Source organism: Nannobrachium achirus, assembly GCF_963921795.1.
Source record: "Nannobrachium achirus genome assembly, chromosome: 13".
Classification (NCBI taxonomy): domain Eukaryota; kingdom Metazoa; phylum Chordata; class Actinopteri; order Myctophiformes; family Myctophidae; genus Nannobrachium; species Nannobrachium achirus.
Genome location: NC_137833.1, coordinates 4,937,678 through 4,963,664, shown reverse-complemented (window position 1 = coordinate 4,963,664; position 25,987 = coordinate 4,937,678). Strand labels below are relative to the sequence as shown.

Genomic DNA, 25,987 nt, shown 5'->3' with positions numbered 1-25,987 from the left:
ACCCAGATATCTCTGAAGACTTTACTGTGTGTGTGCTTGTTAGACCTAGATATCTTCGTCGTGTGGACCTAGATCTTTTTCTATGTGGATATCTGAAAAACCAGTATATATGAAAAATCCAGCTCCGTGTAGCCATGGTCTTAATCCATAGCGATTTAAGGAAAACACAAATCCATAGAAATAGCAACAGTCTAAACAGCACTATATCAAAACATTCTATAAAGTGTACATTGAAGGGAGAGTATTTTATAAAACATTCTATAATGTGTACATTGAAACTGTACACACTGTGACTATAGGATACCAGGCATCTGTTATGACATGATATCTGAATTAGATTTTAGCCTAGATGGAGCCATATCACAATCACACATAGAGACAGACTACTGTATTGAGATAGAACCATATCACACATAGAGACAGACTACTGTATTGAGATAGAACCATATCAGACATAAAGAGACAGACTACTGTATTGAGATAGAACCATATCAGACATAAAGAGACAGACTACTGTATTGAGATAGAACCATATCAGACATAAAGAGACAGACTACTGTATTGAGATAGAACCATATCAGACATAAAGAGACAGACTACTGTATTGAGATAGAACCATATCAGACATAAAGAGACAGACTACTGTATTGAGATAGAACCATATCACACATAGAGACAGACTACTGTATTGAGATAGAACCATATCACACATAGAGACAGACTACTGTGTTGAGATAGAACCATATCAGACATAAAGAGACAGACTACTGTATTGAGATAGAACCATATCAGACATAAAGAGACAGACTACAGTATTGACCCACCCAACAGAACGGGGGCGCTGGAGAGCTAATTAGTGGTCACTTGATAACTGTGCTGTCTGGCAGAAACCTCCAAATCTCCATATTTTATTTAACTTTCTTGTTTTTCTTTTTCTTTGTTAGTCAATGCCCTGCTTCCTCATACAAAGACAGCAGATCTACAAGCTAGCTTGTCGATCTGCTATTTTTGCTATTATTTTTGAATCCTGAAAAAGTACGTTTTGGACATAATTATGAGGTTTACAACCGATACCCAGAATTATTCATATTCAATTATATCCATCCATCCAGTTTTTTTAATTTCCTGTATCCACATTAATGGCCATGTTTCTGAAACTCCAAATGTAGCCTTGTTTTGACCTGTATTTGACTGTCTCTCTCTCTCTCTCTCTCTCTCGTGTGAGCGTGCACGTGCCCGCGCTTGATCGATGTTACCAATCAGATTGAGTTCCTCTTCTCTGTTTCCATCAATCTCTGCCTGAGGGCTCTTTAATCCCCCCCCCCCCCCCACACACACACACACACACACACTGCCCCTTGTCCTAGTCCATGTGTTTGAGTGAGAGAGAGAAAGTGTGTGTGTGTGGCCTGATTGTAGCCTGTATCTATTGATTCAAACTTCACTCTAATGATGTCAGTTTGAGAGAGAGAGAGAGAGAGACAGAGACTATGTGAACAGATCATAAAGCCATCAGATCCATGCTGGCCGCCGCTGCATGGAGCCAGCATGCTAACGTGCTAACGGTCGCTGGGTGTGTGTGTGTGTGTTCCGCCAACAGGACTGAGCGCTAGCGGGCGGTCGGTCAGGAGGATGAGCGGCCCCCAGCAGCAGCAGCAGCAGCCTCCGGGCAGGAAGCCGTACCGCAAGGCTCCTCCCCAGCACCGCGAGACGCGCCACGCGCCTCCCTTCAGAGACGACCTGTACCCCCCCACCCTGACCCCTCCTCACCCGCCTCACCCTCCTGCTCACCCGCAGCATCCTGCGCTCTCCCCCCTGCAGCCCGGAGGAGGAGACCCCAACCAGGTAATGAAACACACCCCCTCCTGCTACCCCCTCTACCCTTACCCTTACCCCCCGTCCTCCCCTCTCCTCCCCTCCTCCCCTCTGCCCTCGCCGCACGCTTGTCTCCGCCGCCACTGGCCTCTGCCGCCCCCGCCGCTGGACTCGGACAATAATAACCGTTCCAGCAGCGATCCGGATCTCTCCAGTCTGTCGAGTCTGGACCTGGAGGTCCTGCCGCCCCCTCGTACCTCTCTCGGACCCCTTTTCGCGGCTTCCTCCGGCGGCATTCCTTCTTCTCCCTCTTCTTCCGCGGCCTTAGGAGGAGGAGGAGCAGGAGGAGTGACGGTGGCGGCGGGGTGGCGATGGAACCCCCAACCCGCCGTCGCCCCAGCCCCCCAGCAGCAGCAGGCTCTCAGCAGCAGCAGCGAGCTCCTGCTGGGGTTCTCCTCGCCCTCCGCCTCCTCCTGGCAGAGCAGCTTGGAACGCCGCTCGAGCCCAGAGGAGGAACACCCGGGAATAAACTCCTCAAGGAGGAGCCCCGATTCCCTGGAGCGCTCTTGGAGGAGCCCCTCGAGGAGCCCAGATCGCCTGGGTCACTCTCAGAGGAATCCAGATCACCTGGGTCACTCCTCAAGAAGTCCAGAACGCCTCGGTCGTTCCCCAAGGATTCCAGACCGTCTGGCCCCGTCCCAGAGGAGTCCAGAGCGCTGCTTGGCCTTCAGGGAACCAGTGGAGAGTTTTATGCCTCAGCAGCGGAACCTCCGGGGTCAAACAAACCTCCAGTGTCAGAACCCCCAGGGTCAGAACCCCCAGGGTCAGAACCCCCAGGGTCAGAACCCCCAGGGTCCGACCCGCCTGCAGCCCAGAGGGATCCTGAAGCAGCCTGGCGGGAGGAAGGCCCCGTCCCACCAACAGCAACGATCCTCGGTTCAGCAGCCCAACGGACCAAAGACGCGCTTCCAGGTCCCACGCGGCGGTCCTCCCAGCGGCCTGGCTCCAGACCAGCGGCACGGTAGGGGACGCACCGGGGACCGGGGGGCCCCAGGCGACCGGGAGGACCGCGGGGACCGGACCGCGGCCTCCCTCTGGTCCCCGGCGGACTGTAGGCGGCTTCTGGAGCGGAAGGCTCGCTTCTCCTGCTTCCTGGACGAGGTGACGGCCCGCATCCTCAGCCCCGCCCGCCTCCGACTGCTGGGGAGAACCAGGGAGGAGGAGGACGAGGTGGGGGGGGTGAGGAGCGTGGCGAGGCGCAGGAGCAGCGACAGCAGGATCTTTGCCCCTCCTCGTGGGCAGGGAGGAGGCAGCAGGAGGCCAGGGGGGGGGAGGAGGAGATCTCGGAGCTGGGACGCTCCTCCTCCTGTTCCCCTGAGGAGCAGAGGAGAGGACGCTCCTCCTCCTGTTCCCCTGAGGAGCAGAGGAGAGGACGCTCCTCCTCCTGTTCCCCTGAGGAGCAGAGGAGAGGAGGCGGAGAGGAGCGCTAAGGAGGAGGTTTGCGTGGACGGGCCACCTCGACGCAAAGCCTCGCCTGCTCCTCCGCCCCCACCTAGCGCCTCTTCGGCCCAGCAGGGGGCGCTCTGCTCTAGTCTTTTGGTTCAGTCACTCGTCAAGGTACGTCATCAGGACCAATCCTCGTCTCCTCATAGTCCATGGGCCAGACAAGATGGCGGTATACCGAAAGGTGGCAAAGGTTACTTAGCATTTTTGCATGTGTTTTGCACAAAAAAAAAACATTCTTGGGCTAAAAACGGACCCACAAAACTATGGTTTAAAACACATGCATGCAATGGATTCAGAATCATGAAAAAAAACGTAGCTTTACCCCTCACATGCTACTTAAAGCAGATTAAGTTTTAGCTTTTTTTCCCCCTGTAAAGTTATTGGGACCCCAACTTTAGCAGCTGATAACACCAATTTAGCTGTGACTCAGGAAGGGTTATCATACCAAAATATAATCTACAGATAAAGAGCTTCTCAAAGATGCTAAGTAACCTTTGCCACCTTTCAGTATACCGACATCTCGTCTGGCCCATGGACTATCAGTCAAAACGTCCGTCCGTCCGTCCGTCCGTCCGTCCGTCCGTCCGTCCGTCCGTCCGTCCGTCCGTACTTCCCTCCATCCATCCGTACTTCCCTCCCTCCCTCCGTCTGTCCATCTATCCATCCATCCATGTAATTATTCTGTGTTATATATGTTATATGTTGTACATATAATCTGAACTTTTCTCCACAGCAAAATGATTACAAGTAGAAGATCTCCCCTGAGCTGAGTGGGTCACAATAATGGATCCATTCCTGAGTGGATCCCCAGTATTAATACCTCTGCCTGTTTGTTTTTGCGTCCGCTAGTGATTCCAGTCCTTGGTTGCCTTTGTATTTAATTGACAAAAGATTAGACATTAGACATTAAAAACATGGCAGACCTGCGAGCAACGCAGCTGTGGAAATCTAACACACCTCATTATGAATGTGATCAGCTGCAGCTGTGTTGCTTACATCACTGTGTTCTATAAGGTCAGTGTGGCGTTATTTGGAATCGCACATGAGTTCTGGGCGGAGCCGTTTGAACTCATGTGCGATTCCAAATAACGCGTCAGTGTGATGCAGTCTTCCATGTTTTTAATCTGCTGTAGTTTTAACCGGAAGTGGAAAAGAAACTACAAAATCAGCCTAGAGTTTCAAACCCCTTTAACCTTTAAAGATTAGCTCCATTTATGAACACAGACGGAGTAGGAATAATCTGTTTAAGGAGAATAATCTCCTTAAACATTATTTTATTGCGACATCCGTCATACACCAAACCTATTCGCCAAAAATTGTTGATCTACAAGCTCACAACGCTTGTGGATCGACTACTTTTGGCTAATGTTCCTTCCAGAATATGGATGCTGTGGGGTTCAAGTGCTTAATAAAAGTGGAATTTTAAGAGTTTTAAGAATATGTTGATTATGGTGATAATATGGTTAATCGCAATTATTTTGGCCACAAATGTATTTTGACATACATTTTTCATATTGTCCTGTCCCTAAGACAGACTTGTCCCTCTGGGACAATAAAGACTAATCATCATCTTCTTAAGCCCCACACTGTTATTGTTTCATTATATTGACACCATTAATTTCAAAACTAGATTCTGAAGCCTCACTAATTAATGCTTATAATTGCTGCTCGGTCGCCCTGGGGATTCAAAAGTGGAATATTAATTTATAGAGCTATTAATTAGCTTCTAGAGCAGAGGCTCTCAAACGACTTCCAACGCAGAGGACCCCCAAATTGACACTAATTCGGCTGCGGACCCCCCCAGTACCAGGGACCCCCGCAAGGAAAGATTTGTCCAGATTTGTCATAATTCGACCAGTCTGCTTGTAGAATTGGCCTCGAATGGAACACAAATTAAATGGTGACAAAATTATGTTTTTGGGCGTTCTCTTTCCTGATTGGATGAAAGTTTTAACCCACATAAAAGTTTCTGTTTTCTGTGAGATGGGGAGACTCCTGTGACTGAACAAAGACTCCATAGTAATGATTACTATCACAATATAGAGCAGGGATCTTCAACGTTTTCAGGCCAGGGACCCCTTAGTTGAGAGAGAGATGAAGCAGGGACCCCCACAACCTGTTCATAGATTCCATATAGTTTCATTGTTTGACAGCACAATAGTCAGTGTATTTTGGAATCATGTCAGTTTGTGTTTTCAGATATTTAACACTTGAAAATACACAGGGAAGGCAGATTTGCACATTATAACCCCACCTATTAGACTAGGTCTATTAGAGTAACCTCTTCTAGCGCCACCATCAGGACGATTTTTGCAAAACACCTTTTTGGACACTGCTCCTACATATTTTGCCCTAAAATCACAAAGCGATACACAATATCTCAATATCAAGTCATGTCATCAACATGGATCTGTCACATTTCCCATATTCCCTCCTGATTGGCTACGATTGCCTTCTAAAGTTTGTGTATGCAACCTGACGGTCGCTTATCTCCCAATTAGGGAGTTTTACTGGTGTGAACTCCATAGACACGTACAAAACAGAAAAAGTAAAAATCACACCCAATGTGAAGTGAGCGGTGGTCGTGCTTGCATAACGTCTTCAATTGGTAATTGGTGATGTAATACAGGCTACACACACACGCACATTGCTATGGCAAAAGGCTGAGGAAAACACATTGCTATGGCAAAACGCTGAGGAAAAGTGGCTACAGATAGGTCTAGGATGTAATTGTTGATGTAATATGGCTACACACACACATATTGCTATGGCAAAACGCTGAGGAAAACACATTGCTTTAAGGCTGTGATGTCATCCTGATGTGTCTCCCTTTAACCAGGCTGACCATCGGAACATCTGAAACCCCTCCCCCTCCCCCCCAAAAATCTAGTTTCCTCTCATGGTGTGTGTGTGTGTGTGTGTGTGTGTGTGTGTGTGTGTGTGTGTGTGTGTGTGTGTGTGTGTGTGTGTGTGTGTGTGTGTGTGTGTGTGTGTGTGTGTGTGTGTGTGTGTGTGTGTGTGTGTGTGTGTGTGTGTGTGTGTGTGATGCCCCCCTGACCCCACTGTGGCATCGATTTGCCCCCAATCGCACACAAACCGCACGCAGTAAAGCCCTCTGTGTCCGTGTATCCGAGTTAAATAATCACAAAGGATTTTTTCCCCCCCTGTGTTCCAACACTTAAATGGACGGAGGGAAAGGATTGATTGTTGTGTGTGTGTGTGTGTGTGTGTGTGTGTGTGTGCAGGGCTTGACATTGACTTTTTGAGGCAATTGTCCTTTGGACAAGTACGTTTCCCATTCACTTGCCCGGGCACAAAAGTCACTTGTCCGGATGAAAATGAGACATTTCACAGTAATTTCTTTCTTACATTTAAGCATAGGAGACAGACATTAAAATAGAAAGGATAACAAAAGGACTGCTAACGACCCCCCCTTGCTCCTTGTCAGTCCATAGTCTGCATACAGCACTAAGCTATAGAATCCAGTCCATAGTTTGCATACAGCACTAAGATATAGGATCCAGTCCATAGTTTGCATACAGCACTAAGATATAGGATCCAGTCCATAGTTTGCATACAGCACTAAGATATAGGATCCAGTCCATAGTCTGCATACAGCACTAAGATATAGGATCCAGTCCATAGTTTGCATACAGCACTAAGATATAGGATCCAGTCCATAGTTTGCATACAGCACTAAGCTATAGGATCCAGTCCATAGTTTGCATACAGCACTAAGATATAGGATCCAGTCCATAGTCTGCATACAGCACTAAGCTATAGGATCCAGTCCATAGTTTGCATACAGCACTAAGCTATAGGATCCAGTCCATAGTTTGCATACAGCACTAAGATATAGGATCCAGTCCATAGTCTGCATACAGCACTAAGCTATAGGATCCAGTCCATAGTTTGCATACAGCACTAAGCTATAGGATCCAGTCCATAGTTTGCATACAGCACTAAGATATAGGATCCAGTCCATAGTCTGCATACAGCACTAAGCTATAGGATCCAGTCCATAGTTTGCATACAGCACTAAGCTATAGGATCCAGTCCATAGTTTGCATACAGCACTAAGATATAGGATCCAGTCCATAGTTTGCATACAGCACTAAGCTATAGGATCCAGTCCATAGTTTGCATACATCACTAAGCTATAGCATCCAGTCCATAGTTTGCGTACAGCACTAAGATATAGGATCCAGTCCATAGTTTGCATACAGCACTAAGCTATAGGATCCAGTCCATAGTTTGCATACAGCACTAAGATATAGGATCCAGTCCATAGTCTGCATAAAGCACTAAGCTATAGGATCCAGTCCATAGTTTGCATACAGCACTAAGCTATAGGATCCAGTCCATAGTTTGGCATACAGCACTAAGATATAGGATCCAGTCCATAGTCTGCATACAGCACTAAGCTATAGGATCCAGTCCATAGTTTGCATACATCACTAAGCTATAGGATCCAGTCCATAGTTTGCATACAGCACTAAGATATAGGATCCAGTCCATAGTTTGCATACAGCACTAAGATATAGGATCCAGTCCATAGTTTGCATACATCACTAAGCTATAGGATCCAGTCCATAGTTTGCATACAGCACTAAGATATAGGATCCAGTCCATAGTTTGCATACAGCACTAAGATATAGGATCCAGTCCATAGTTTGCATACAGCACTAAGATATAGGATCCAGTCCATAGTTTGCATACAGCACTAAGATATAGGATCCAGTCCATAGTTTGCATACAGCACTAAGATATAGGATCCAGTCCATAGTTTGCATACAGCACTAAGATATAGGATCCAGTCCATAGTTTGCATACAGCACTAAGATATAGGATCCAGTCCATAGTTTGCATACAGCACTAAGATATAGGATCCAGTCCATAGTTTGCATACAGCACTAAGATATAGGATCCAGTCCATAGTTTGCATACAGCACTAAGATATAGGATCCAGTCCATAGTTTGCATACAGCACTAAGATATAGGATCCAGTCCATAGTTTGCATACAGCACTAAGATATAGGATCCAGTCCATAGTTTGCATACAGCACTAGGATATAGGATCCAGTCCATAGTTTGCATACAGCACTAAGATATAGGATCCAGTCCATAGTTTGCATACAGCACTAAGCTATAGGATCCAGTCCATAGTTTGCATACATCACTAAGCTATAGGATCCAGTCCATAGTTTGCATACAGCACTAAGATATAGGATCCAGTCCATAGTTTGCATACAGCACTAAGATATAGGATCCAGTCCATAGTTTGCATACAGCACTAAGATATAGGATCCAGTCCATAGTCTGCATACAGCACTAAGATATAGGATCCAGTCCATAGTTTGCATACAGCACTAAGATATAGGATCCAGTCCATAGTCTGCATACAGCACTAAGATATAGGATCCAGTCCATAGTCTGCATACAGCACTAAGATATAGGATCCAGTCCATAGTCTGCATACAGCACTAAGATATAGGATCCAGTCCATAGTCTGCATACAGCACTAAGATATAGGATCCAGTCCATAGTCTGCATACAGCACTAAGATATAGGATCCAGTCCATAGTCTGCATACAGCACTAAGATATAGGATCCAGTCCATAGTCTGCATACAGCACTAAGATATAGGATCCAGTCCATAGTCTGCATACAGCACTAAGATATAGGATCCAGTCCATAGTCTGCATACAGCACTAAGATATAGGATCCAGTCCATAGTTTGCATACAGCACTAAGCTATAGGATCCAGTCCATAGTCTGCATACAGCACTAAGATATAGGATCCAGTCCATAGTCTGCATACAGCACTAAGATATAGGATCCAGTCCATAGTCTGCATACAGCACTAAGATATAGGATCCAGTCCATAGTCTGCATACAGCACTAAGATATAGGATCCAGTCCATAGTCTGCATAAAGCACAAAGCTGCCAGGAGCGTCACAGAAAAAGTGAAACCAAGAGCTACATGTCCAAGAAAGGACAAGTACATTTTTAATGAACTTGTCCGGAAGGATTTATTGCGACCGTCAAAACCTCGACCAGCTGTCCGTCAGTCTGTCTGCACACTTTTCCCCAACTCATATCTCCGCAACCGTTGCCCCGATCCATGCCAAATTTTGCACACACACTCCTTGCCTGCCAAACCACAACCTCCCCGAGCCGATTCTTGCAAAACACATTTTTGGACACTGCTCCTACCCATTTTGCCCGAAAATCACGCTGTGTGTGTGTGTGTGCGTGCGTGCGTGCGTGCGTGCGTGCGTGCGTGCGTGCGTGCGTGCGTGCGTGCGTGCGTGCGTGCGTGCGTGCGTGCGTGCGTGCGTGCAGCCCGTTTAGAGTTTACGAGTAATGTAATAGAATATGTTCAGTCCTAGTTGATGCTACTAATACACATAAAATACATGCTATGGCTAACGCACAACTGTCTGCTCTATTTCAGGACATCTTGACTGATGGAGACAGAATAAAGTAAGTTCTTCTCTTCTCTTCTCTTCTCTTCTCTGTATTAATAATTAAATGGTCTATCTTTGGACAACTTGTTTCATGAAGACAGACATTGTCATTAATCCCAGCCGAGAACACACACGCACACGCACGCACGCACGCACGCACACAGAGCTGTGATTAAGTGTGTGTGTGTGTGTATGTGTGCACTAGGACCCTGCAGCTGCAGAACGAGGAGCTCCGCCGCCACCTGTCTCACTCCTCCCACAGGATGGAGTCTCTGGAGGCGGAGCTAGAGAACAGCCGCCACTTCCTGCAGGCGGAGCTTAACCGAACCACTGACGACCTGGACAAGATGAGAGACAAGTTCAGGAGGTGAGACAGGCTGACTGACAGACAGACAGACAGACACAGAGAGAGACAGACAGACTTGCAGACCAGGCACATGCACACACATAAACATCAAAGGGGGCTTGAGCCCCTGCCCCTTTATTCATCTGTAAATATTGCCCTCTCCAGACCATGAATGCAGTTTTTACTATGATGAAAGAAATGCATATGCCCTCTTTCCATGCCATACCTGAAGGCAGCATTCAAGAGAGTTGCCTTGTCCAAACTCTCCCAAACTTGAATGCAGCATCTTATGTTGAAAGAGCTTGGAGTTCTGCTATTTTCTAAATTTTCACTAAAAGGCCCTTTTAGTCATTTCAGTCCCTGCCTCTCTAACATTTTCTGCACGTCCCTGGTGCAGACAGACAGACAGACAGACAGACAGACAGACAGACAGACAGACAGCTAGGGCTGTCATGATTACAGAATGTACAGTATGTTGACAATGAACTCATCCACCGTCAGATTAAGTAAATTAAAAAAGTTCCATTCTGCCAGTGATTTTTCAAGTTGTCAAAGAACATGTATCTCCTGTACCATCGATCCCCTGATCGTCGGGGCTATCTCTGTCGAAGCTAGCGAAGCTAGAGGCGTTTCCCCAAAATTAAACTAAAATCAACACTGTACACATTAGATACATTACTTGAAACACTACTTAAGTTTATTACAAGTCTCTATGGCTGGCCAGTAGTTCAGACACACCCAAAGGAGACGATGTAATGAATAGGGGTGTAACAATATAGTAACTGAATCGAAAAACCCTAACCCTAACCCTTTTTATTTGCAATGATCTACTATATCGTTTGCAAAAGCACAATATCGTACCGTTTTGGCTTTGAAGTGCAGTGATTGGTATCAAATCGTTTTGCAATGCAAATGATTGATTGTATGGAAACTAAGTATTTGTGCCTTGTATTTAGCAAATTTAAGAGGGAAAATGAAAAAGAGGGGTCTAATTACCTTTCCATTCCATATAGCTACTCTTGGTCTATCGATAAATGCATGTAATCTCTGGGTTCATGTCAAGGTGCGGGTTTGTCCATATGTGTTGAAATATAATGTCCATGTATTTGCTAGATAATCACAGCATTGACTTCCATAATAATAGATTTTTTACACGTTTTACACAGATTTAATGTCTTCGCTAAACAGTTACTATATCGATTTTAAATCACTGAATCGAATCGTATTGTATCGCCATGAATGAACCAATATCGTCCATGTATCGTATCGTTAACCATGTATCGTGATGCGTATCGTATCGCTGTTAAAATGTATCGTTATACCCCTGGTAATGAAAGAAAGATGATTTCCCAGGGAAGGCACCGTTTCATTTTATGTTTCATGTAAATGTTTCAGGTTAGGAAAGGAAGAGGCCGCACAACTCTTCAGCCACGATGCAAAACATTTATTTTAAACCATTTAGGCCTGCGATTATTGAATGCTTTAACTATAGAAAACAAATAGCAGATCTACAAGCTCACAGCGAGTGCCGCGCTGCAAGCTTGTAGATCTGCTATTTTTGAAAAAGTTGTGAAAATGTGAGCAAATCTTTGACTTGTATGTATTTTTAAAGCGAACATTTGTAACTCAAATGTTGCTTCTGGGTGGTCCCTGGAACTAAATATTTTGTGATGGGGGTCCGTGGCCAAATACATATCATTTTGGGGGTCCTTCACATGAAAAAGTTTGAGAACCACTGACATAGTAGTCTCTCATGAACAGACTAACTGAGCTCCAGTTAAGTGAAAAGGACGATGGCTGGCCAGATTGCTGACATAGAAACATAGGTTTTTTCAATAAACCTTAGAAGGATTCAAAAGACAGTTATAGAATCGGGTCAAAATTGAAATTGTCACGATTTTTCAAAAATAGCTGATCTACAAGCTCGCAGCGCGGCACTCGGTGCTGCGCTGTGAGTGAGCTTGTATATCTGCTGTTTTTCAATAGTTAAAGCATAAAATAATGATACACAATACTGTGTACCCGTTCCAGATGGGTTAAACCGATTGAAAATGTTTCAACATGGAAACGATGGAGACAAACTAATTCAGATTATCTCAAACAGTTGTTATCATTACAGACAGACATCCAACGTGTTACTGTATTTATTTCTCATAACAGACAGACAGACAGACAGACAGACAGACAGACATCCAACGTGTCTGTATTTATTTCTCATAACAGACAGACAGAAAGACAGACAGACAGACAGACAGGAGAGGTCGTTAGCGAGGACAGGGAGTTAACGAGATGCTGCTTAATGACCAGTTACATGTCATTATGAGTTGTCGCCATGGTGACCAAGCATCCTCTATCAGAAAGATGGACGGAGTGAGGGACATAGAGCAGGGGTCTTCAACGTTTTCAGGCCAAGGACCCCTTAGTTGAGAGAGAGAGATGAAGCAGGGACCCCCACAACCTTTTCATAGATTTCATATAGTTTCATTGTTTGACAACACGATCATCAGTGTATTTTGGATTCATGTCAATTTGTGTTTTCAGATATTTAACCACTTGAACATTCAAAATACATAACTTGACCTTTCACTCTGTACTTAGTCTGCTCTTTTTCCCCTCTGCGCCAAACGTCTTTGCTGAAAATAGCCGATCTACAAGCTCTCAACGCCTCGCAGCGTGATGCGTTGTGAGCTTGTAGATCTGCTATTTTTGGCTGAAGTTCTCAGAATATGCTTGCTAGGATTCAAGTAAAAAATCTAGTTAAAAAGGAGAAAAAAGTTTCTATCACACAAAGATTTGGAGGACCCACTGTTGTAACTCTGAGGACCCCCTAGGTTTCCCGGACCCCCTGTTGAAGACCCAGAGAGAGAGAGAGAGAGAGAGAGAGAGAGAGAGAGAGAGAGAGAGAATTAAAGGAATATATTAATACTAATTGCCACATTGATAAAAAGCGTGACCGCTGAAGACAAATGAAAGAGTGAGATGTGATGAATGTTTTTTAATGAATGAAAGAGTGGGATTTGATGAATGGTTTTATTAATGAGTAAGGGGTGATGAATGGTTTTGTGTGATTATTATGCACGTATCAAATCTTCCATTAGGAACCAGGGGGTCCGTGGATTTTAGAGCGCTCTCAAGTAACAAGGGCGTGACCCACTCTCCCCAAAATATCATCGGCATTCAAGTGGTTAAATTACTGGGGGTGGTTAACACAGAATGCTGGCGTCCCCCCCGAGACTCAAACTTAGTTAAAAGAAATCACACCCAGTGTGAAGTGAGCGGTGCCTATTTATGAGTTAATTTCATCAAGCGTCCCGCTAGCCAATCACAGTGTGTCCTGCGAAGCTTGGCCAATAGGACCCTGGCGTAGAACAAACTTTGGCCCCAGAATAATTTTTTACAGATTTCCCCCCTGGTTTTCGACCGGACAACAAACTTTGAGCTGTTTGTGTCAGGATGTAGGCTGGACATTATAGCCACACTCCAGTTTACTTACAGTAAGCCCAGACATTTTTGAACGTGTTTTCCCATTGGTTTTTGACGGGACAAAGCCAGATGTTGGAGCTATAGCTCCTGTTCCAGGAGCTCCGCTCAAAAATAGCTAAACTACTGTAGCTGAACCACAAGTTCCCAGAAAGATCAGGGGGAAGCTCACAACTCCTAGATGCATGTAGATCGGCCGTTTGAGCTCTCCACCATATTACTGCATTTATATAGCGCTTTTATCCAAAGTGCTTTACATAGATTGTGCATTACATTCACCCATTCACGCACACATTCATACACCGGTGGCGGAGAAAACCATGCAAGGCACCAACCTGCTCACCGGGAGCAATGTGGGGTTCAGAGTCTTGCCCAAGGACTCTTCGACATTAACTGAGGGGGAGCCCGGATTCGAACTGGGAACCCTTCGGGAACCCTTTGTGCTCTAATAACGGTTTCTCTACCCCTGAGCTATGCCGCCCCCATGTAGCCTAAAAAGAAGGAAAAAAATGCCTGGGTGAACCTGCTGACATTTCTGGCATAGGAAATGGGAGTCGACCTTCCATTTCCCCAACCAACCAGAGTGCAGGGGGCGTCGCTCCAAATGTTGTGATGTCAGGCCTCTAATAAGCTGTGTGCTATGGGGAGCAGGGGCGGGTCATCACAACCAATAGGATTCACCGGCTGTTTTCAGCGGGGAATTTGAATCCGCCCCTCCAGACCAAAATCAGCCTGTGTTAGGGCAGGCTAAATAGAATGTAGACAATACTGTATACTGTATAGTAATAATATTGAAACATATTGTGTGTGTTTCCACAGACTCCAGAACAGTTACACTGCGTCTCAGCGAGCCAATCAGGACCTGGAAGAGAAGCTACACGCCCTGGTAACCTTTCACCTTTGACCCTCCGACCCTACCCCACTTTCTACACGCCAGGCGTACATTAATTAATAAAGTACAGGTTGTGTGTGTGTGTGTGTGTGTGTGTGTGTGTGTGTGTGTGTGTGTGTGTGTGTGTGTGTGTGTGTGTGTGTGTGTGTGTGTGTGTGTGTGTGTGTGTGTGTGTGTGTGTGTGTGTGTGAGAGACGCTATCAGATAATTATCTCCACAAGTCTCCACAGAGGAATCACTCTTGACCTGAGATAAAGTCCTCCAGTGTTCCCCTGAGAGCCTTCTGTCTGTCTCTCTTGTCTGGAGACAGAGGTCTCGCCGTCTCTCCAGTTCTTTTAGGGACCGTCTGTTTTTCTTAAATAAAAGTGAGAATGGTGCAAAATGGGGGGGGGGTTCATCAAATACTTTTTTGAGCACTGGGGGAGGCTATGTTTTTTTTTTTTTTTTTTTAGGGGGATCATGCAACTTAAACTTTTTGTATTTTAGAAACGTTTTGTTCTTTTTGTTTCTAATAAATGTTTTACTCCTACCACCACTGGTGGATAAAAATAAGATCACACTCATTGTTGAAAATAGCGGTGCTATTCATGAGTTAATTTCGCTAAGCATCCTGCGAAGCTTGGCCAATGTGACCCTGGGCGTACATATGGACAAAGCCAGATGTTGGAGCTTGGCTCCTCCTTCCAGCAGCATCGCTCAAAAACGGACTGTGTGCCTTTTCAGGTCAGGATGAACTGACTAGTGCAGTCATCCGTACAGTGTAGTCATCAGTACAGTGTAGAGGAAGTGATGCACACATTTCCCCCCTAGTAAGCTTGTTGGGAAACTTGGATGGATAAAATTTGTCGATGAATTAGATCTGCTAGTATGTACTCTGAGAAAGCACATCTCCCAACCATATCAACTCCCGTGCACTAATCAGTTGATCTAAAAGGACAGGAGGTGGTGGAGGGAGAGCAGCAGTTTTATAGCAAGACAGCAGTGATCAGAGCATCAGCAGCAGAATGAGCAGCAGCAAAGGCAAGCAGGAATGATCAGTGCAAACTGCACTCATCAAAACCATTTAATTTCAAGGACCCCAAGTTTGGTATGCATACCAATGCATTAGACATGCATTCAACAACTACCATCGTTCTACATGATGAATTGGGTACGAAGGGCATAACTTATTTTTATGTCCCTTGTACTTACTGTTCAAGTATTTTTTTTTTTTTACTTTTCTTTATTTAGTTGTCCTGTTTTGGTTGTCATTGCTGCCAGTTCCCACTTGACATTGTGTGGCAGTCTTGACTGCTCCAGACCGTTCTGAATAACCGCTAGCTTGCATAACGTCTTCAGACTAGGATTTAAGTGTAAGATCTGTAAGATGAGTTGTGGTTCAACTATGATGATACGATCTCCCACCACGCAACTGTACATCAAACTGCTCCAATCTGGGCCTTTCCCCTTCGGCTCAACCTTCTTCCAGGAGAAGGTCTTGGAATTCAATTTCCACAGATCATTGAAACTCATTGGCCATTTGCAGCCACCAAATATGTACAGCTCTCCATTGTAGGCAAAGGCTGCATGACTCCAACGTTGTTCTGGAAGAATCTGTCCAGAAGGTGTGATCAGCCAACAGTTGGTCTCTGTGTCAAACACTCTGATGTTGTTGTCCCGCTGCCCTGTGCCCCCAAATACAAACATCTTTGTCCCGATGATGGTGGCAGAGTGCATTGATGAAACAGGTGGAGGAGTGCCTCTGGTTTTGATTAAAGACCAGACCATTGTTGTGGTGTCCAACTTGTACATGTCATTATAGTATCCATCAGTCACAGAGTTCCATCCTCCATGGATAAACATGACTTTCCCTAGAACACAGGCTGATTGATCCTCCCTCGCCTCTGGAACAGTTCCAGAAATCTTGGGCTTGAACCATCTGTGGGTGTCGACATCAAATGCATAAAGAGCGTTGTCCAAGCCCCCTTTGATGGTAAACCAGTTGTCGTCATCAGTCTTATACACCATCCCACCCCAGATGTAGATGATATCTTCTATCAGTTCAGCTGTGTGGCCCTCGCGCATGGAAGGAACCTCAAGGGAACATTCTCCACTGGTCACTGGGGGCAACGTCTTCCAGCACAAAGTCACTGTGTTGAAGACATGAACAACAATCTGACCCCTGTTGTTGTAGGTCTTCTTGTTATAGAAGAACCCTCGAAAAAAATACACCTTGTCCTCCACTGGCCCAGCAACACAACCATAGAAGCGGTGGGATGTCAGTGGTCCTCTTCTCAGGGGCAATGACCAGAAAGCCATCTCTTCCACGTTTCCCCTGTCTATGTCAGTGTTTCTCAGTCTTTATGTGATGGTCTCGATCACTCAATATTCCTCTGGGTCTGTATCGATGTGCACAAGACCTTTATGTAGTCTGACAAAGCTCTGGTCTGATGTCACTCTCAACACAAACTGATGTCATGCATGTGTGACAACAGGGCCCGCTTGAAAATCAAGGGAGTGGTCCAAGGACTACAATTCCCATGATGCAAACGGAAGTGACATCATTCCTAAATCCTCCTTTCCGTCTGACTCAATGTTATGAAATTCTGAAAAATGGATGTATCTCGGATTCTTCTCCCAGATAGTGTTTTTGGTCGAAACAAGCCTTTTTTCTATAGAACATAACTAAAGCAGGGATGATCTCGGATATACATTTTCTTCTTCCCTGAAAGCATCCTGCTATGTGGTGCTGAAACATGGACTATGAAGAAGGAACTAAAACGACCGGCTTGATGGCACACATAACATGCTCCTCATGTTTGTTAACAGCTTATCCTGGAAAACTCATCCAACCAAGGAGCAGATCTATTGAACTGCCGCCAATAACAACAACTGTAGCACGTAGAGCCATCTTTGCTGGTCACTGCTACTGCTCCAAGGATCAAGTCATATCTAGGGATGGGTATCGTCTGCGATACTTTTAATGGTATCGACCGCATGACGTCAATACTATCGGGTATCAGTTCACGTAAAAACGAACGATACCTTGTTTCGATACTCTGGAACGCACCCCTGGCCGGTCGCATCTGTAACATTTGGGCTACTGAGAGTTAAATGACGCTTTAGTAGGCTACACTCGTTAATGTGGAAAATAGCAGACAATAGCCTATAATGTTTATTATTATGATGATTATCCAACGTCTATACTCTCCGCTCTGCCACACTGTGTGATCATCATCATCACCACCTCTGCTCTACCGCAGAAGCGAGTCACCACTCTTTCCGTGTTGAAGTTAAACTTAAATAAAAAAAGTATCGAAAATGGTATTGAAGAGGGTATCGTATTGATTCCCAGGTATTGAAAAAGGTATCGTATTGATTCAAAGGTGAACGATACCCATCCCTAGTCATATCAGATATCCTGCTATGGTGGCACCCCCAAACGTCCAGAGGAACCAGGCCTCACACATATCCTGAAAGGCTTGGCATCTAGGATCTTGACGACGGTGCCAACTTGCGTCTTGTGCACAAGTAGGCCATAGGCCATGTATGGTGCACCAGCAGAGTGCGCCATAATGTGTGCTTACCACTTGCATCACGACTGGCAATGCCAGTGACATCACCACTGGCATCATCAGGAATGCTGGTCGCTCATTGGCTGTTAATGATGACGTTGCCAGAAATGTTGGTCCCTGATTGGGCTACAGGCTTGAACACACACAGACACCTAAAGTATACTGTACCTACATACGCAGCCGAACGCAGTACTTGCACGCTCTGCTGGCGCAAGTAAATAATCAATCAATGATCAATGGAATGTTTCTGTTGACGATGAAGATCTGAACTGATCAAAAACATTGACGACCCGATAATCATATGATGCAAATGCATCATCATTCATGCTGAAATACGTATATGTATTTTTATTTGGAAAAATGTGACTGTATATTGTATTTCTGTTTACCACTTGGTGTATGTATAAGTTACTTTAAAAAAAAATAAAAAAGAAAAGAAAATGAAAACAATTGCAAATATAGATAAAATGTGAAATAAGAAATGTAAAATTTGAAACTACTGCAATAAAAAGTATCAAAAAAAAAATACTAAAATATCTCAAAACACAGATTGAACACAAAAACATAACTCAGGATTGTGTTGATCTTCTCCCAAACAACAATAAAATAAGATCTGGTTGTCCCAGAGGTGAACTGGGCCTTTAACTACCTTTGCCAGCGATCCAAAGCGTTTTCACTAACCTTTGAAAAACTCAAACTCATAGCATGTTATTCTTCACAACGATCCACACACCGAATCACTTTAAAGCGCGTAAGTAGAGTCTCAGGGAATCACTTTAAAGCGCGTAGTAGAGTCTCAGGGAATCACTTTAAAGCGCGTAAGTAGAGTCTCAGGGAATCACTTTAAAGCGCGTAGTAGAGTCTCAGGGAATCACTTTAAAGCGCGTAGTATAGAGTCTCAGGGAATCACTTTAAAGCGCGTAGTAGAGTCTCAGGGAATCACTTTAAAGCGCGTAAGTAGAGTCTCAGGGAATCACTTTAAAGCGCGTAGTAGAGTCTCAGGGAATCACTTTAAAGCGCGTAGTATAGAGTCTCAGGGAATCACTTTAAAGCGCGTAGTAGAGTCTCAGGGAATCACTTTAAAGCGCGTAGTAGAGTCTCAGGGAATCACTTTAAAGCGCGTAGTAGAGTCTCAGGGAATCACTTTAAAGCGCGTAGTAGAGTCTCAGGGAATCACTTTAAAGCGCGTAAGTAGAGTCTCAGGGAATCACTTTAAAGCGCGTAGTATAGAGTCTCAGGGAATCACTTTAAAGCGCGTAGTATAGAGTCTCAGGGAATCACTTTAAAGCGCGTAGTAGAGTCTCAGGGAATCACTTTAAAGCGCGTAGTAGAGTCTCAGGGAATCACTTTAAAGCGCGTAAGTAGAGTCTCAGGGAATCGATGGGGAAACATTGTGCCGTGGCAGTAATCCCTTCCATAGGTATTGGGAGTTGTTGAATGAACTTTTTTTGACCAAAAAGCAACACAAAAACAAGGAGGCTGAGAAAAGGTCTGGAAAGTTAAAGAAAAAAAATCCTTGAAATTGTTTCTACATTCATTCTTGCATTTTATTGTCATTAATTATGATTAAAACCTTAAGTGTTTTTTGTCAATCATTTGGGGGCCCTCTTGCTGTATCCTCCCGACCCACCAGTGGGCCCCAGGCCCACAGGTTGAGAACCGCTGTCTTAGAAGAACAAATGGATTAACAGTTAACAGTGTCGAGCTTTACTGTGTCTCACCTTTTTGTCTTTTAATGTTCCCACTTATCTCCTCCTCCTCTTTTCTCTGTGATGATGTCATTCTAACGCAGGGGTCTTCAACGTTTTCAGGGACCCCTTAGTCAAGAGAGAGATGAAGCGTTTGACAGCATAATCATTAGTGTATTTTAGATTAATGTCAATTTGTATTTTCAGATATTTAAACACTTGTACCGTCAACTTTACCCTTCACTCTGTACTTGAACTTGTACTTTTTCCCCTCTTTGCCGAAAATAGCCGATCTACAACCTCTCTACACCGCCTCGTGCTTGTGAGCTTGTAGATCTACTACTACTATTTTTGGCTAAAGTTCTCAGAATATGGACGCTAGGGTTCAAGTTGTTAAAGGAGGAAAAAAGCTTCTATCGCTCAAAGATTTAGAGGACCCCCTGTAGTAACTCTGAGGACCCCCTAGGGGTCCCGGACGCCCTGTTGAAGACCCCTGTTCCAACGTGTTTAATTCTCTCTCTCTCTCTCTCTCTCACTCTCCATCTGTGGTTCTCTCTCTCTCCTCATGCTGCCCTGTGATTGGTGGATGTAACCTCACCTTCATCCTTCATCTTCATCCTCACCAGACGGCCGTCAGTCACACATGGGTCCATGCAGTTGCGTTTCTTTGCTTCCATTTCTTTTCTTTCCTTTTCCCTCGTTTTTCTTCTCCTCCTCCAGAAGCGGTTACTTTCGTTTTCATCCCCCGTTAAAAACATCTCTCTTCCTCTTTTTTTTAATAGTTTTCCCTGTCCTGTTGTGTTGTGTTAGTTGTATTCTAGTGTACAGCTCTAGTTGTATGTCTAGGTCGGTCCCAGTGGTGTGTTCTACTGTGATACGTATTATCCCGAACTTACATTCCCACTTTGCAGCCACTTCCGTGGCACATGGGATGGTGACCGCCACAGACAGTACAGTACAGTACAGACAGATACATACATATCTATATTAACTCTTTGAGTGCCACCTTTTCACCACTAAAGGGCGCCCAATGACCAGAGAATCTCCATAGACTTCCATGTAATTCATAGTGCACGGATAATGCACACCCATGCCTAGATAATGCACCACGTGTGTCCACATTGCTCACAGCTTTCAAACAAAAAAATCCGAATGGAAATCCGTTCAGGCATTCATGAGCTAGCAGCCATTATGTTTAACAAAGATGGCTGCCAAGATGGCTGCCATGTTTGAAAGATGGGGTTGCTATGGGGGTTAAACATGCAATTTCGCGATTGCTATCATGCCTACTACAGTTTTTGGGGTCACCATTTTTTTTGATTTTCTTTTTTTTTTTTTTTTAAAGCCGAACTAGTTCGGGATCGGCACTCTGGCCCCGGTCCCGAAAGCCGAACTGATTCGGGATTGGCACTGTATGAGTTAAAGGGCAGCATAGCTGAATGGTTAGGGAGCCCCCCTCTTTGTCCCAGGTTCGATTCCAGGACAGGGTAGCAATGTCGATGTGTGTCCCTGAGCAAGACTCTTAACCCTTAATTGCTCACACGCTCCGTGTGGGCAGCGAATCAGCCCCCTGGGAGGAAAATAGGTATCTATTATTATCTCCATATATAGCCATATCAGTTGGATCAATGCTGCAACATACAAACTCTAGAGAACTTCTAGTACTGTACATAGTGAGACCGCGTATCTGATACTCATCTAATACACAGGAGGAGGGTCTGGGAAGTAAGAATGTAGACTTCAGCCTAGTCTGAGGTGAATATGTGTGGCCGTTGTCTTTATTGAGGTGATAATGGCAGCTGGTGAAGGAATGTATGCATTAAACAATAGACATGCCACAACTCATAGTATTCAAACTTCATTCTGTGACCACGCATGTATATACGCGGTCATGTGTGTGTGCCGTGCGTGTGGGACGGAGGGAATAATTATAGATGCCATCCAAACAAATCTAGAACACACCTCTGGTCCTGCTTTGGGGATGCGACCAGTAAAACCTGACAGTTGATTGTTTTTTAGTCCTAGTCCACCCATCTTTTTTTTTTTTGTGAACATTTTACTTATAAGCAAAGAAATAGATAAAAAAGTACTTTTTGGAGAAATTTCAAAGATATGAAATGTAAATATTGTCGATGTCATTCAGAAACCTTATCTCAATATCTTAATTAAAGCCCTACTTGATCAATCTCTACAGCATCTACAGCACACAAAAGTAGCAGATCCACAAGCTCCAAATATTGCGCGAAGCGACGCGTTTCGAACTTGTAGATCTGCTACTTGTGATACTTTTGAATTTGAATCCTGAAAAGTAGTACTGCAGGTCGTTCCATTCTCACTGCTATGTGGCACAAACCAAACGTGAGGCTCAGCCAATCTGTTTTGCCAACTGGTCGGGTTAGCCAATCAGGGAAGGCGAATCAGTGCATACCAATCTCCAGAACACATCCGATAATAGAGGCTGTGCGCCTGCTTAAAGTTAATGGCAAATCAAGTAGTAAACTAAGTTTAACGTCGTTTAACGTTGCTTGATGCAAACAGATGGGACTTTTCTGTTTGGATGTATGGGCCGTCAACTTCAAGGCCCATACATTTTTGCCACTCAGTAGGCGTTCCCGCATACGGTAACCTCCGGGTATGATGATGATGTCACGTGCATAACTTCTATATTCCTGCCTCTTTCTCGGTTCTCGGAAACTGTTGGTTCGTCCAAATTGCCATTGGGTTCAGCATCCCGTTCGGTGTTTGCGTTTCTGTGATGAGTTGCTTTGTTTACATTCAGACTCTGATTTGTAGAAACAGTGGAGTTTGACGTTGTTGTTGTTGATAACAAGTAATGAATATTAGTTAAATGAATAAAGGCAGACTACCCGCTGATGCGTTGTGGGTTTTTAGATTTTTCGCGAATGCTCCCCCTATCATCCTACCATTATTAGACCATACCATTTCATCACATTTCTGTTACCTATTCTTTTTTAGTTTTTTTAGTTTTATTTTACTCCACGTGTTTAATCTCTCATTGTTTTACTTCATCTGTTAGTCGTAAGCTTGAAGCTTCGATCTGTTACGCTTTATGTTGGCTGGTCAGTTACGTTTCCTCCTGGATTGTGAAGAAACTTTGTGTAGTTTATATGTAAAAGTTCCTTACATATAAAGGTTATTATGGTGCACACACACACACACACACACACACACACACACACACACACACACACACACACACACACACACACACAGAGTTGTAGGCATCAAAATGTCGGGAGTGCAATTTTATAAACGTCTATTTTTTTAATGTCTGCATGAAAACTTTCCTCACAATGTTTCTCAAATTCTACGATACTTTTGGGAACATTTGGTATACAAGCTTAGTAATACAAACACACACACACACACACACACACACACACACACACACACACACACACACACACACACACACACACACACTCTGAACGAAAGGCAACAACAACATCCCACAATGCATCTGTTTAGCGCTACTAGCTAAAACAGAGACGGCCATAGCTTTTTGTCCCCACCCCATCCTCCCTCCCAGCAACGCCTCTGATTGGTCAATCGGTCTCCGTGGCGATTGACGGTGTCAGCTGTCTAACATCTGTGTGTCTCCTCCCCCCCATTGCATCTCACCCGCTGCAGCTACGGAAGGTGGAGAGGGACAAGAACATGATGGACCATGAGATCGTGGAGCTGACCAACAAGTTGCTGGACGCCAAGAACACCATCGACAAGCTGGAGGAACTCAACGTACGTCTGGAAAGCATTCACCAAATATTCGAATATCAAAGTCACTATTCGATGTTGTTCACCGAAGTCGAATATCCGCTTATATATTTGTTTTTATTGTTTTCTCTTTAAAAAATATATAACCTAGTTTATAAAGCTTGGCTAGATCATAGACTGTAGAAAAATATGGACGATGCGAAGCCATTGGTTTCTATGCAGTGCAAACGGCCCTTTTCTACCCCTTGGAATGGGTGTCGCCATCATAGAATTGTAAAGGCATCAGAGATGCTATTGGCTGCCAACGGTCACGTGCAACCGCAGGGATAAATGGGACTATGTGGTCGGAGCCTCCCGAAATACAGCACACGAAGAAGAACACAGCCGGCTGGTATCAGTTTAGTTGTCCACGCCCCCCCGCAACTTTATCATTTATTTTAAAATAAATTGGACCACATTTCGACAAATCGAATATGATGGTGATGAAGGCAATTTTTAACTAGCGATAGGAACCATACAGTATTCATGAAAATGTTAATTAATTAAGGTTTTATCTCTCTCTCCCTCTCTCCCCCCCCCCCATAGGAGCGTTACCGTCAGGACTGTAATCTGGCGGTCCAGCTGTTGAAATGCAACAAGTCTCACTTCAGAAACCATAAGTTTGCAGATGTAAGTTCAACTCTGCACGCACTGGTGGTTGCAGCGACCCCTGGTGGTGCAGGGGGGTGCAGCGCTCTCTGGGAAGGTTTTGGGCGTCTCTCTCTCTCTCTCTCTCTGGTCTTAACCCATTTAGGGTTAGGGTTATTGAATGCTTTAACCAGTGAAAAATAGCAGATCTACAAGCTCACAGCGCGGCACCGAGTGCCGCGCTGGGAGCTTGTAGATCTGCTATTTTTTGAAAAAGTCCTAAAAATGTGTGCAAATCTTTGAATATATGTATTTTCAAAGCGAACGTTTGTAATGTTTTGCTTCTGGGTGGTCCCTGGAACTAAATATTTTGAATGGGGGTCCGTGGCCAAATAAATATCAGTTTGGGGGTCCTTCATATGAAAAGGTTTGAGAACCACTGACATAGCAGTCTCTCAAGAACCGACTAACTGAGCTCCAGTTGAAGTGAAAAGGACCTTTTCTTTGACGATAGCTGGCCAGATTGCTGACATAGAAACATGTTTTTTCTTTTAAAAAAATCTTAGAAGGATTCAAAAGACACTTATAGAATCTGGTCAAAATTCAAATGTTCACGATTTTTCAAAAATAGCAGATCTACAAGCTTGCAGCGCGGCACTCGGTGCCGCGCTGCGAGCTTGTATATCTGCTATTTTTCGATAGTTAAAGCATAAAATAATGATACACAATAATGTGTACCCGTTCTGAATGGGTTTAAGGTTCAGACAGTAGTTTTATTATTAGCCCCAGATTGCAGATGTATCAGAATAGACTCCTGGCCCCAGGCTCATGGGGAACAGTATGAGACATCTGTTCCAATTAGAGAGCTGTCAGCCTGGTCTGTTTGATTAACTGTTCTGCCGCCGTTGACAGTCCTCACCGTCATTGAAAGGGTTAATACCATGGCGCCGTTGACGGTGAGGACTGTGAATCTTACTGTATATACAGTAAAGATATTATTACTTACTTAATGTCGCTCCGGTCCCGCTCGCATCGGTAATGTCGGCGATTTGTTTACAACGCACGTTGGGCGTGCACGCGAAGTGAAGCTCCTCAATGTTAAGTCAATGGAGAGGCCCATAAAGAAACGTCATTTAAACAAAATAGCCATTTTGAGACATTTTGCAGCAGATCTAAATGTAAACAAGGCACAAGGCAGGGCGCAGCCATCTTCATCTTCTTGTCCCACACTGTCATGTGACTAGATGACGTAATCGTTGCCGTCAAGTGATAATCCAAAAAAACAAAAACAACCCCCTTCCAGCCCTTCAAAATAATAGCGGCGGCCTATGGAGGAAACCGCGTGGCACCGAGGCACCAAGCAACCTTCAGATTAAGAGGCCCTAATTGTGTTAATAACCACAAAGACACCGGACTGGAGGTGGGAGGAGCTTCTAGATCAGTGCACTGTTCATTTCAACAGCACATTTTTTGTTTGAAAAAATTCAAACAAAAATTCTCCTCTTTGGCTGACATTTTGCGAAAGAGCTGGATTGACGGGGAGACCCCTAAAACTGAACAAACGGTTGTGATTGCTGTCAGATTGGTGCTTTTAACATTTTACCCTAAAACCTTTCATTTTAACCAAACACATGACATGCTCTACCTTTTAAGTTAATAATAATAATAAAAAATGTAAATAAAACGTTTTAAATGCACCTCAAGACCTGTTTTACTGTCAACTGCACCACGAGGCGTTGGAAAGAGCTTCAGATACCATATCCCTCACTGGCAAGTTTTTTATAGACCGATTGCCTTTACAGTCACATAATATTTATCTCCGGTACGATCAATCCCCCGATAGTTGGTAAAGACGGAGGTTATCTCAGTGATT

General features: G+C 44.4%; 1 protein-coding gene across 1 annotated transcript in view; it reads left to right on the top strand.

Moving 5' to 3' along the window:
- Positions 1-25,987, top strand: part of tjap1 (tight junction associated protein 1 (peripheral)) — a 63,281-nt gene that overhangs the window by 26,643 nt on the left and 10,651 nt on the right. Inside the window, exons 4-9 of the mRNA XM_080740083.1 lie at positions 1,601-1,845; positions 9,780-9,808; positions 9,998-10,159; positions 14,438-14,504; positions 23,404-23,511; positions 24,073-24,156. Of these exons, the coding sequence (XP_080596209.1) occupies positions 1,633-1,845; positions 9,780-9,808; positions 9,998-10,159; positions 14,438-14,504; positions 23,404-23,511; positions 24,073-24,156 (663 nt within the window). The 5' untranslated portion in view covers positions 1,601-1,632. The remainder of the gene's footprint in view (positions 1-1,600; positions 1,846-9,779; positions 9,809-9,997; positions 10,160-14,437; positions 14,505-23,403; positions 23,512-24,072; positions 24,157-25,987) is intronic.